Source organism: Crinia signifera, chromosome 7 (assembly GCF_055691185.1).
Source record: "Crinia signifera chromosome 7, ASM5569118v1, whole genome shotgun sequence".
NCBI classification, from domain to species: Eukaryota; Metazoa; Chordata; class Amphibia; order Anura; family Myobatrachidae; genus Crinia; species Crinia signifera.
The window spans coordinates 42,581,479-42,592,600 of record NC_139223.1 but is presented as its reverse complement, the minus strand read 5'-3'; the positions used below and the strand labels follow the sequence as shown (position 1 = coordinate 42,592,600).

Below are 11,122 nucleotides of genomic sequence, written 5' to 3'. Positions count from 1 at the left end.
TGACAGCGTGGTGAACGTCTCTGTGGTGACAAATTGCAGGATGAGGGCAGACGATGAGTGACAAGTTGGACAACATTCTCATTCATCCTCTGTCTGTGCTAAGGCGGGAAGATGCTGTAAAATAGGATTGCGCCGCACTATCATGACTTCTGCAAGAGTCGCTGATAGTGTATAAACTCCTGAGGAGCCTGAGGGTAGTGACACAAAAGAACCACACAGTGGTCAACTGACTTGGGAAAGATCTAATATTGATACCACTGTAAGCATTAGCCTGAGTGGTGGGCAGTGTATTGCTATAGAGTATTCTACTTGGCTCAGAGGGTAAGGCAGGCTTAGACCCCTTACAGGCTAATGCAAAGTGATATGAAATAAACGGAAAGCTTTATCATTTTCCCTACAACCGGACATAAGAGCCTCCCCTACTGCTGCTAAGGGCAATCTTCGGAATCCTCTCTCCAGGTCCCAGGGGCCAATCGGGAAAGTTCATGAGTTGGAGTCCAGGTTTGGAGCTCTGCTGAAGTTATCGGAGATTCAGGGCTCATTGCAGAAGACCCAGACTGAGCCCAGAGGCCAGGAGGAAGACTCTTTGTATGGCGTCATTTCAAAAACAGGCGTATTTTTGGGTCTCCGAGCAACAGCCTACAGGAGAGATAAGAGAGGCAGTTACCATCTGAGTCGTAGTAAGAGCACCTAATTATGACTAGAGAAGACTCTGCTATAATGTGATAACATTTGTTCTTACAGAATATATTTACAATTGTACTGTTACCTTATAATGCCGCCAACTAAAAGACCGCCAACCATGGGTCCGACCCAGTAAATCCAGTGAAAATCCCAGTAATTTGCCACCACCGCTGGACCGAATGCCCGGGCTGGATTCATGCAGGCTCCTGAAATGGGTCCTCTGTAATACAGAACCAGAACACTGAACTAAAATCTGAAAGGACATCTTGAAGGGAAATGAGGACTTAGGGGGTTATTCTAGTCCATTCTTTCTGACAAAATCCTTCTTAGATGGACAAAACCATGTGCACTGCGGGTGGGGCAGATGTAACTTGTGCAGAGAGAATTAGATTTGGGTGGGGTTTTACTTCAAAGTGAGATCTATATTGAAGTGTAAAATCATGCAGTCAGTATTTTCCCTGCACAGAAACAAAATAACTCACCCAAATCTAATTCTCTCTGCACATGTTACATCTGCCCCCCTGCAGTGCACATGGTTTTGTCCATCTAAGAAGGATTTTGTCAGAAAGAATGAACTAGAATAAACCCCTTAGTGTAATAAAGGTATTAGATGAAAGGAGGCCTTACAATAAAGAAGGCTTAAAGACAAATATATCTAGTAAAAAAGCATTCTTACATATACAACTCTTTAGAAGAAAGATGTGCTCATAGGAAAGGAGATCTCAAAATAAAGGAAAACTTAGATGAAAGGAGGACAAGGGGAGGAAAGGAGGATATATATAAATATAATAGATAGATACATAGTCTGTGGGAGCGGCGGCACTGGCAACAAATAAGACACCAGGCGTGGGTAGTGTGCCAATGTTGCGGAGCCCAGTGGCCCTTTATCATACCCTAGCACCTTGAAGGGGCCACTGGGCCTTGCAACGTTGGCACACTACCCACGCCTAATGTCTTATTTGTTGCCAGTGCCGCCACTCCCACAGACTGTCTATATTTAGGCAGAGCTTCTGCTTTTCGGAGGGCACCGCATCATTTGTTAGCTTCACATCTGCAACCCTGTTGGTGCTTGGAGTGCCTCCCCCCAGCATTGTGTGTGCATATATATATATATATATATATATATATATTACTACTAAGCCCGCTCGAAGCAAAAGCTTCAAAATGTCTGCTACCTTCTGTGTTTTAGCATGTGTGAGAAAGAGATGTAGTTTCACTCTCTGCCAGCAGATGGCAGTGTATCGGAGACTCGCAGACACTAGACATATATAGAGAGAGATGATATGGTGCTAAGCTATTCTCTGCCTTACCCTACTAAGATGTCCACTGCCACTGTGAAGCCTATGCAGAAAGGGGCCAGAACAGTCTTGGTCTGCTGGTTTATGGCCCCCATACAGACAGCAAGCACCAAGAAGAAGGTCATGATTATTTCAGCCCCAATGGCTCGCGGGACTTGAGCATCAGTGGTCACAGTATTGAAAGCAGCTCCACCCGCCACTTGGAATTCCTGCTCTAATGTCAAAGCCTGAAAAAAACAAGAATTATGGGTAAGCACTCCAGTTATCACAGAGATATGACGGCTCCATGTGCAATAATTGTATCATAAACTAAATCTACCCTCAAGGCTTCCACTAGCGCTAAACTGGCACTACACAGTATCTGTCGTTCAGCTGTGACACTGTGACCTCTAGGACTAATACAGCTGCATACAATAGGGCCGGAGCAGGGGTTGCAGAGAAGGAGATCAGTGGGATGGGCAGAGCCAGACAAGTATAAACAACTCTAATGCACTGGACTGCGCATCAGATCAGATGTCAAACACATGCGATTTTGGGCCGATTTCACTCGATTTATCGGCCCAAAGTGCCGACATCGGGTGAAATCGGATAAAAATCACATTGGGCGGTATTCAATGAGCCTGATTCGCCAGGTTTTTATGGCGAATTTGTGCTGTTTGGCGAATTTTTGACAAAAACTGTGAATCACCCTATTCAATGAGCAGATGGCGAATACATTTCAAGGTTTTTTTCGCCATGATTCACCGAGTAGCAATCGCTATCTTTTTATGGTGAAGTGGAATGTGAACTTTTAAAATAAAGTGTTTTGTTTTTTACATTTGGTGTAAAAAAATCAGGAATTTTATTCTGAGGAGGGGCATGCTATTTTTATTCATGTGCTGTAAGCACATGAATATATATTTAATTTAAAAAAATATATATATATTTTTTTTTACACAGCAGCCAGCAGGGGGCGCCGGAGCCGAGCCGCTCATTAGATATTCATATATTCACTGCACCCGATCGTTATCGGGTGTAGTGAATATACCCGGTCCTCTGCTGGCACCCCCGGGGGGGCAGCCTGTGCTGCCTGGCACCCGGGGAGCCCACCTCCTCCCCACATACGCTCTGGGGCAGGCAGAGAGACTTCCATCTCCCTGCCTGCCACCGTCCTAAGGCTCCCTGCGGCATCGCCGCAGGAGCACAAATTCGCCAGTCAGGGGCAGTGAGCCCCTGACTCGTTGAATACCGGAGCCGTCGAGGCTCCGGAACGTGGCGGGCAGTGGCGAATGGGCAGCGAATCCTAAACAGGATTCGCTGCACGTCGCTGGTATTCACATTGAATACCGCCCATAGTGTCTTGGGCCTTAACTAAAGAGGATTACATCAAAATGTTCTAGGCCATTCAGCAAAGTGGTATTTCCTGAGCTAAAACTCCAGGTTCCATGTTCCATGTGAGGAACTAAGGGCCTTATTCTAGTTCACTCTTTCTGACAAAATCCTTCTTAGATGGACAAAACCATGTGCACTGCAGGGGGGTAGATGTAAAATGTGCAGAGATAATTGGATTTGGGTAAGTTATTTTGTTTCTGTGCAGGGAATATACTGACTGCTTTATTTTTACACTGCAATATAGATCTCACTTTGAAGTAAAACCCCACCCAAATCTAATTCTCTCTGCACATGTTACATCTACCCCCTGCAGTGCACATGGTTTTGTCCATCTAAAAAGGATTTTGTCAGAAAGAGTGAACTAGAATAAGGCCCTAAGTAACAGAACACACTACTTTATGGCTCTTATTCAGATATGAACCCAGTACAAATTTGTTCTCAAAATGGGCAAAACCATGTGCACTGCAGGTGGGGCAGATGTAACATGTGCAGATAGAGTAAAATTTGGGTGGGGTGTGTTAAAACTGAAATCTAAATTGCAGTGTAAAAATAATGCAGCCAGTATTTACCCTGCACAGAAACAAAGTAACTCACACAAATCTAATTCCCCCTGCACATGTTACATCTGCCCCACCTGCAGTGCACATGGTTTTGTCCATTTTGAGAACAAATTTCTACTGTGATCGGATCTGAATAAGGGCCTATATGTGAACATGTTTATTTAACCGTCCTGCCTGATGAGAGGAATGTATATACAGTGCATAGAACTCAGCGTAAATCGCTAAGAGGGCACTAAGAATGGGTGGCTGCTGGACACACCCTGTTCAGAGTGCAGCATGCCATATACAGGATGGTCACAGTGGTGTGAGGCCTCACGAGTTTATTTGCTGGAGGGGGTGTGGACGCACATTGTAAAAGCCCTTCCTTGGGCAGTGCACAACCCAGATGACAAAGCCTGGAGACCTATTCTGCGTGCCCTAGTATTCTAGAGCAGGGTTGCCGACCCTCCCGGAATTCCCGGGAGTCTCCCGAAAATCGGGTCCCCCTCCCGGCCCCCCGGAAGGGTGGGCAACCCTCCCGGAATCTGGGGGACCCCCCTGAGCCCCCCGAATTGCGGCATGTAAATGCCGCAATCCGCAGGTCTCAGAGGAGGGGGCGAAGCTAAAATGGCACAATTGTGTCATTTTAGCCCTGCCCCCTCCATGGAGATCAGTCATTTCTATTTCCCGTAATGGGGCGGGGCTTAATGACATCACAGTCAAGCCCCGCCCCCTGATCGGGTAAGGAAAGTCTCCTCTCCGGGCTTCTCCCGGAGAGGAGCATTTAAAAGTCGGCAACCCTGTTCTAGAGGTGCCTTCCTCTCTCTCTCTGTGCCCTTGTTGGTGTCCCCCTTCACCCTCTGCAGGGATTCTGTAAGTTGTGAAGGACAACAGGGCCGATTTATGTCCTGTGCCGGCCCTGCTCCAAACATGTGACTTGATCACATCAAAGCCTGTAAAATCCCCTCTGCCTATAATGTCCAAAGGGCAGCTTTGCAGCAGCTGCAATGCCCAATCCAAGCAGCCTGCAAGACAAATTCTGTCTCTGTGCCCTGCGAATTGGGTCTTATATATCACTCCCACAGCAAAGTAAGGAAAGGCCCTTTATCCTCACTAAGGTTATTGAGGAGTCCGGTGTCTGATGGGTTACAACTTCCATCTGTGTCACAGGAGACTTTATATGTATGACATACATGCCTACGTTTGAAAACTAGTTTCAGGGAGATTATAGATGGTAATAGAATTTTGCACAGAGCCCCATTGTGGGGGGGTGTTATGCTCCTCCCAAAGGGCGTGTCTAGTTCCATATATGGAGAGATTGTGAAAAGAGATTGTGAACGTGGCACCTAGAAGTGTGGGTGTGCACTGCTACATCTGAGAGGAATCTAGTAAAATTATTTATATCCAAATGTAGATGAGCTCCAAAGCTGTTAGTAGGAGCTACAATACTTGGTAAAGTACTGTGAAATGGTGCTGATGATTCAATGTAACTGTATCTACTGTATCTCTCATTCCTTTTTTTCCCCTAAAATGTAACAGTGTAATGTGGGTTTGGTGAAATGAGGGAGATTGCTAGACTAATGAGGGAGAGAGGGAGATTGCTGCTATTTCAGGGAGTCTCCTGCAGAATGCAGGAGGGGAGGCAACTATGGGGTATGATCAAATGAGTCAATCTGCAATATGGGTTACAACATCCAAGGTATCGATCAATACTATGTATTACTTAGCATGACCTAGCATCCAGTGCTTCTGAGCAGGTTACCTTGGCCAATGCTGCACCGATCATGCCTCCGCACAGCTGGCAGACCCAGTACGGCACTACCAGGATAATGTTCAGTCCTCCAATTATAACGGCACCAAGAGACACGGCCGGGTTAAAGTGTCCTCCGCTACAATGATAAAATAAGAATATTAGGTTCATTTCGGCCATTGTAGGAATGAATCATAGCAAACATATATATCTTCAGTGCAAGTTTATTCTACACAATAGTCAAGTCTGTAAAATTCACAATTATATATATATATATATATATATATATATATATATATATATATATATATTGCTTCAATATTAGATTGAAGTGCTATTTTATTGCAGGGGCTGTAATATGTGTCCTGACTTTAAATTGGTGGATTTTACCTATAGTACATATACAGTATACTCTAGTATAGTACAGTCCCAATCACACACGACAGGCAGACCCAATCATCCACAGGACAGGCAGTCCCAATCACCCGCAGGGCAGGCAGTCCCAATCACAACCAGGAAAGACAGACCCAATTACACCCAGGACAAGCAGTTCCAATCATTCCCAAGGACAGGCAGACCCAATCACACCTGTCAGGCAGATCCAATCACTCAGAGGCAGAACTCTGGGAGGCAATGGAGTCATCTGCCGCCGGGCTCCTGCTCCCAAGGGGGCACCTCTCCTCCACTGTGAGTTTTAATCAGTTAATTGAAAACCTTTTATATCACTTCTGTGGCTGTCTCCTCCTTCTAGCGGGACCATAGATGCCACACTCTCTTTATTCTAAACATAATATCCATAACATACATACATGCATACATATATTTATATAAGGTGGTGTGTATGTGTGTGTTGGGGGGGCACCAATATTTATCTTGCCTCCGGGCAACTGGGACGAACTTACGCCACTGCAATCACTCATAAGTCAGGCAGTCCCAATCATTTGAAGGACAGGCAGTCCCAATCACGCCCAGGACAGGCAGACCCAATCACACCCAGGACAGACACTCCTAATCATTCCCAAGGACAGGCAGTCCAAATCACACACAGAACAGGCAGTCCCAAACACACCAAGGACAGGCAGACCCAATCACACCTGACCGTCAGATCTAATTACCCCTAAGTCAGTGGCGTAACTATAAATTCTGCTCCCCCCTGCCAAAAAGTTTGTGGCGCCATACCCCCCCCCCCCCCGGCTCCTCTCCAGCGTGTTTCCCCAGCGTGTGATGTGATGACATCTATCACACGCATAATGGAGAAGCAGGAGAAAGGCAGAGAGACCAGCAGACACTGCTGCTTTCCCTAGCTCCAATGTGTCCCAGGCCCACCCATCCGCCCACCCATCCACCTGCCCCTCCTGTACACAGTAGCCAATAGCCGGCTCTGTGTGCAGTCAATTGAATCAGTTGGGAGATTTGGCATCTCTGTCAGGACCACACCCGTGCTGCGGCTGACTCGACTCCGATGCTCAGCCAGCAAGCAGCGGCAGGCAGCAGAAGATCAGTGCATCAAGCGGGTGCCGGTGCCCCCACAGACCCCGCTGCCGCTCGCTCCCCCAAGCGGCAGCTGGGGCTGCCTTACAGTAGTTACGCCACTGCCCTAAGTCAAGCAGTCTCAAACACACCCAGGACAGGCCAGACCCAATCACCCGCAGGACAGGCAGTTACCAATCACACACATGACAGGAAGACCCAACCCCCCGCAGAACTAATAAGGCTTTAAATTATCTCTATAAAATAATAATGATGATAATAATATTATGGCTGCTCTGTGCAAAAGAACTTATTTACACACACTCCATTCAGATGGTGGTCATTATTTATGGGCCTGATTTGGCAATTATTGGTAAACTGTTGGAATTTGGCAATTATTGGTAAACTGCTTAAGTTGTGGTGTGCATGGGTCCAAATATATTAGCGCCATTGCTTGCAGTGAAGACTTCTTTGTAAACTGATTGACAGCCAGGGATAGTCTGGACACGTAATGCGGAGTGCCGGCAAAAATGCAGGCGGGACGCAACTGTTATCATGGATTGTATCTTGAATATTTGAATATTTTTGCCGAGCAGCTGAGCAGTAGAGAGAGATAAAGTACCAGCTCCTGTCGTTTTTTTCAATCCCAGCCTGTAACATGGCAGTTAGGAGCTGATTGGCTGGTACTTCATCTCTCTCCAGTTTATTGCTTTTTGAAGCTTGGTGCATCTGGCCCAATATGTACATTAGCAGCCTCTTACTTGTGCCACCCAATGTAATGCTTTGGTTTATTATATTTGATGCAAATCCCCTCACATGTGGCCACAGGGGAGAGAACACAGTTGCTGGTTGCTGACCATTGAATGTTTTCTTTCCCCTTTGGAAATAAAAGTCAGTCTAAACCTGCACAAATACACACATGCGCGGAGCAGCACAATCGAGACTGTTTGACCTCCTTGAATCAGGCCCTTACTGTGGCTAGCGCCCGCTATACTGCGACTTGTCTCTTATTCCTGACAATGCAATGAATGGAGGGGAGACGGTCATTGGGTCTGCAGCAAGTTGGTCAACAATCATTAGGTTGCCACCATTAGGTTGACATGGGGATAGGTCGACATCATTAGGTCGGTATGGGGATAGGTCGACATGGGTCAAGGTCGACATGGGTCAAGGAGACACGGTTCTACGTTTCGGTGTCCATGTCGGCACGACTGTGTTGACCCTTTGACTGTCGACCTAGACCATGTTGACCTAATGCTTGTATCGACCTAATGACCTGTTGACCTACAACCATGTCGACCTTGGCCCATGTCAAACTTGACCCATGTCAACCTAGAACCATGTCAACCTAGAACCATGTTGACCTAATAGTGTTGACCTAATGCCTGTCAAACCGAATTTAGGAGGTTGCATTGCAGTGCATGTGCCTGGTATTTGCTATAGACACGCCACACCTTCGCCTCATACACATCTGCAGCTCAGTAACGGGTTAACCAAGTTTATTTTTTGCAGTAACAAAATAACTGAATAGATACAAGGTTGTTTTTAATGCAAAGGCAATATTGTTGCTTCTTATCTCTGAGAGGAACACAGCCATAACAATTTGCTTTTCTGACCTTATATGCCTGTTAATGGTTATTGCAGATGTAATAACCTGCCCAGGAGACACAGCCGCACCCGATCATATAGGACCTCAGCTACAGTATGTGCAAAAAGAGGTCACTACTTATTATACTCTGATTGCAGTGCCCTAGATTACTGCTGCTACCGCCACCCACACAACAACACCGCCTCTCCGGAACCTCAGGAGAATGTGTGGAGGTGGCGTCTTAGAGGTTCCACACATGCCGTTTGCATTAAGGTCAACACAATGCCTCTCTTAGGGGGTACATTTCCTAAAGCTTCTAAAAATTAAAAGGGATAATGTTGTCGTAGCAACCAATTAGGTTCTGAGCTGCAGCCTGAAGGTCCCGGGGTGCAGCGTTCTTCTACTCAGGATGCCAGCACCTAATTAAAATGCAGCACCGGCTGGTGAGCCAATCAGAGCTCGCGTAATGGCAGCCGCTCTTATTGGCTGCCAGTACGCAAGCTCTGATTGGCTCAAAAGCTGGTGCAGCATTTTAATTGGCCGCCGGCATCCTGGGTTGACTAAGCCTACACTCCAGGACCTGCTTTCTTTAGCGCACGGGGGGGGGGGGTTGCGGTGGGCAAAATGAGGCTGGAGCCTGGGACAGTTGTACCCATAGCACCCCCCTATTGGCGGCCCCATCTCGGCAAACAACCTGGATAAGGGAATGTGGACAGTGGGGTTATGTACTATGCAGTGAGTGTTGCGCCCAAACTCCCACACAAGACAGAAAGAAGACATCTTTACCTGATCCCGCCCAGGATGGCAATAGTCAGTCCAAGTCCAAGACCATGGGCCAGGGCTGGTAGGAGTCTACCGGTGCCTGGTGTATTTTCAATGACAGACAGGCACCCCACAAACACAAAGAGGGATGTACCCAAAAGCTCTGCCAAGCATGGCTGGACATACTCCTGAAACCAGTGAGGCTTTTGCTCCTTTGTGGATTTTTCTTCTTCTTCAAAGTCTTTGAAGGTCATTTGTCCCATTTCGGTGTCCATCGTGGATGTGACTGTTACAAAGAAAGGAAACATTGTTCTCTTGTCACAAGTGTATATAGCATGTTCTACTGTACAACATTTACATAGGAGTCAGCCATCTTCTTGTGGACTTGGTCCCTTTGCCATTTGAAGACACTAAAGGTCCATACACACTGGGCGACTATGCCCAATGTGTATGGACAGCGATGATCGCATTCATCGCTGGGGGGGAAGCCGCTCAGTGCTTACACACTGAGCGTCTTTCCACCGGCGCCGAGGAGGGGGGGGGGGCGGCGTTGCACAGCGAAGCGCTATGCAAAACCTTTATTGACATTATACAATTATTGTCAGCTGCCAGCCACATTTTCCGAAATGGATTCATATCTGCAGGGAACATTTCCCATGGTCAACCTGGCTAAAGACAGGTACATCCCGTTTTGGACTGAAGCATGGAGAGGGATACGGTCACAAGTTCGACCTTATGAAGGTCGACATACATTGAGCCGACCACTGAAGGTCGACCGGGCTTAGGTCGACACCTGAAATAGCTCAACATGGCTAAGGTCGACAGCAGTGGCGTAACTAAGTTTTGGGCGCCCCCCCCCCCCCCCCCCCGCCGCCCCGCCAAGCACCCCCAACCCCCGCCGCCCATGCAAACCCCCCCCCCCCAATCCCCTGCAGCCTTACCTATCTCGCTGGTCCCGGCGGCTCCGTTCTTCTTCTGCTGAGGACCACCACAAAATGGCCACCTCCATACAGCAGACAGTTTCAGAGAACTGTGTGCTATATGGGGGCGGCCATTTTGTGGTGGTCCTCAGCAGAAGAACGGAGCCGCCGGCACCAGCGAGATAGGTAAGTCTGCGGGGGATTGGGGGGTGTAACTATAGCACCGCAGCCCCCGGCGCCCCCACATGCACAGCGCCCCCCCCCCACGGTGGCGGGGGCTGCGGTGCTATAGTTACGCCGCTAGTCGACAGGGTTGGAAGGTTGACACAAGCATTAGGTTGACAATGGGAAGGATCGAAAGTCAAAAGGTCGACATGAGTTTTTTAGCATACCCTACCATCCACTACAGCATGGTGGGAGAGTAAAATAGTGTGCCGAGTGCATTGAGGCACCGTGCCGAACGCATTGAGGCACCGTGCCGGGAACAGTGAGGCACCGTGCCTAAAGCATGGATAGCACAGCAAAAGCATTAAGTCGACAGTCAAAAAGCTTTTCACATTTTTCCACGTTTTTCACACCTAGTGTGTATGGGGCTTTAAAGTATGCCTAAATGCTAATTTGCACATGCATTTGGCAGAGGTTTGCTTGCAGGATAGATTCTATATTAATGAACAGGAGACGCTTATTAATAATAACAAACACACTCAGGGCCGTCTTTTCGTATGGGCTTAATGGGCACT

The 11,122-nt window shown here is 47.5% G+C and overlaps 1 protein-coding gene across 1 annotated transcript; it reads right to left on the bottom strand.

The window, feature by feature from the left end:
• Positions 1–596: 596 nt before the first annotated feature.
• Positions 597–9,737, bottom strand: AQP8 (aquaporin 8). The gene is made up of 5 exons (XM_083154976.1): positions 9,487–9,737; positions 5,655–5,781; positions 1,995–2,209; positions 770–904; positions 597–639 (listed from the first exon to the last, which is right to left on the bottom strand). The coding sequence occupies exons 1-5, from the start codon at positions 9,735–9,737 to the stop codon at positions 597–599; spliced, it is 771 nt and encodes a 256-aa protein (XP_083011102.1).
• Positions 9,738–11,122: the final 1,385 nt, after the last annotated feature.

Coding starts and splice junctions, on each gene's coding strand:
- AQP8 (XM_083154976.1), bottom strand. CDS start 9,737: ATGGACACCGAAATGGGACAAATGACCTTCAAAGACTTTGAAGAAGAA. Junction 5,782..9,486: donor GCCATCCTGGGCGGGATCAG/GTAAAGATGTCT, acceptor TTATCATTGTAG/CGGAGGACACTTTAACCCGG. Junction 2,210..5,654: donor TCGGTGCAGCATTGGCCAAG/GTAACCTGCTCA, acceptor TGTTTTTTTCAG/GCTTTGACATTAGAGCAGGA.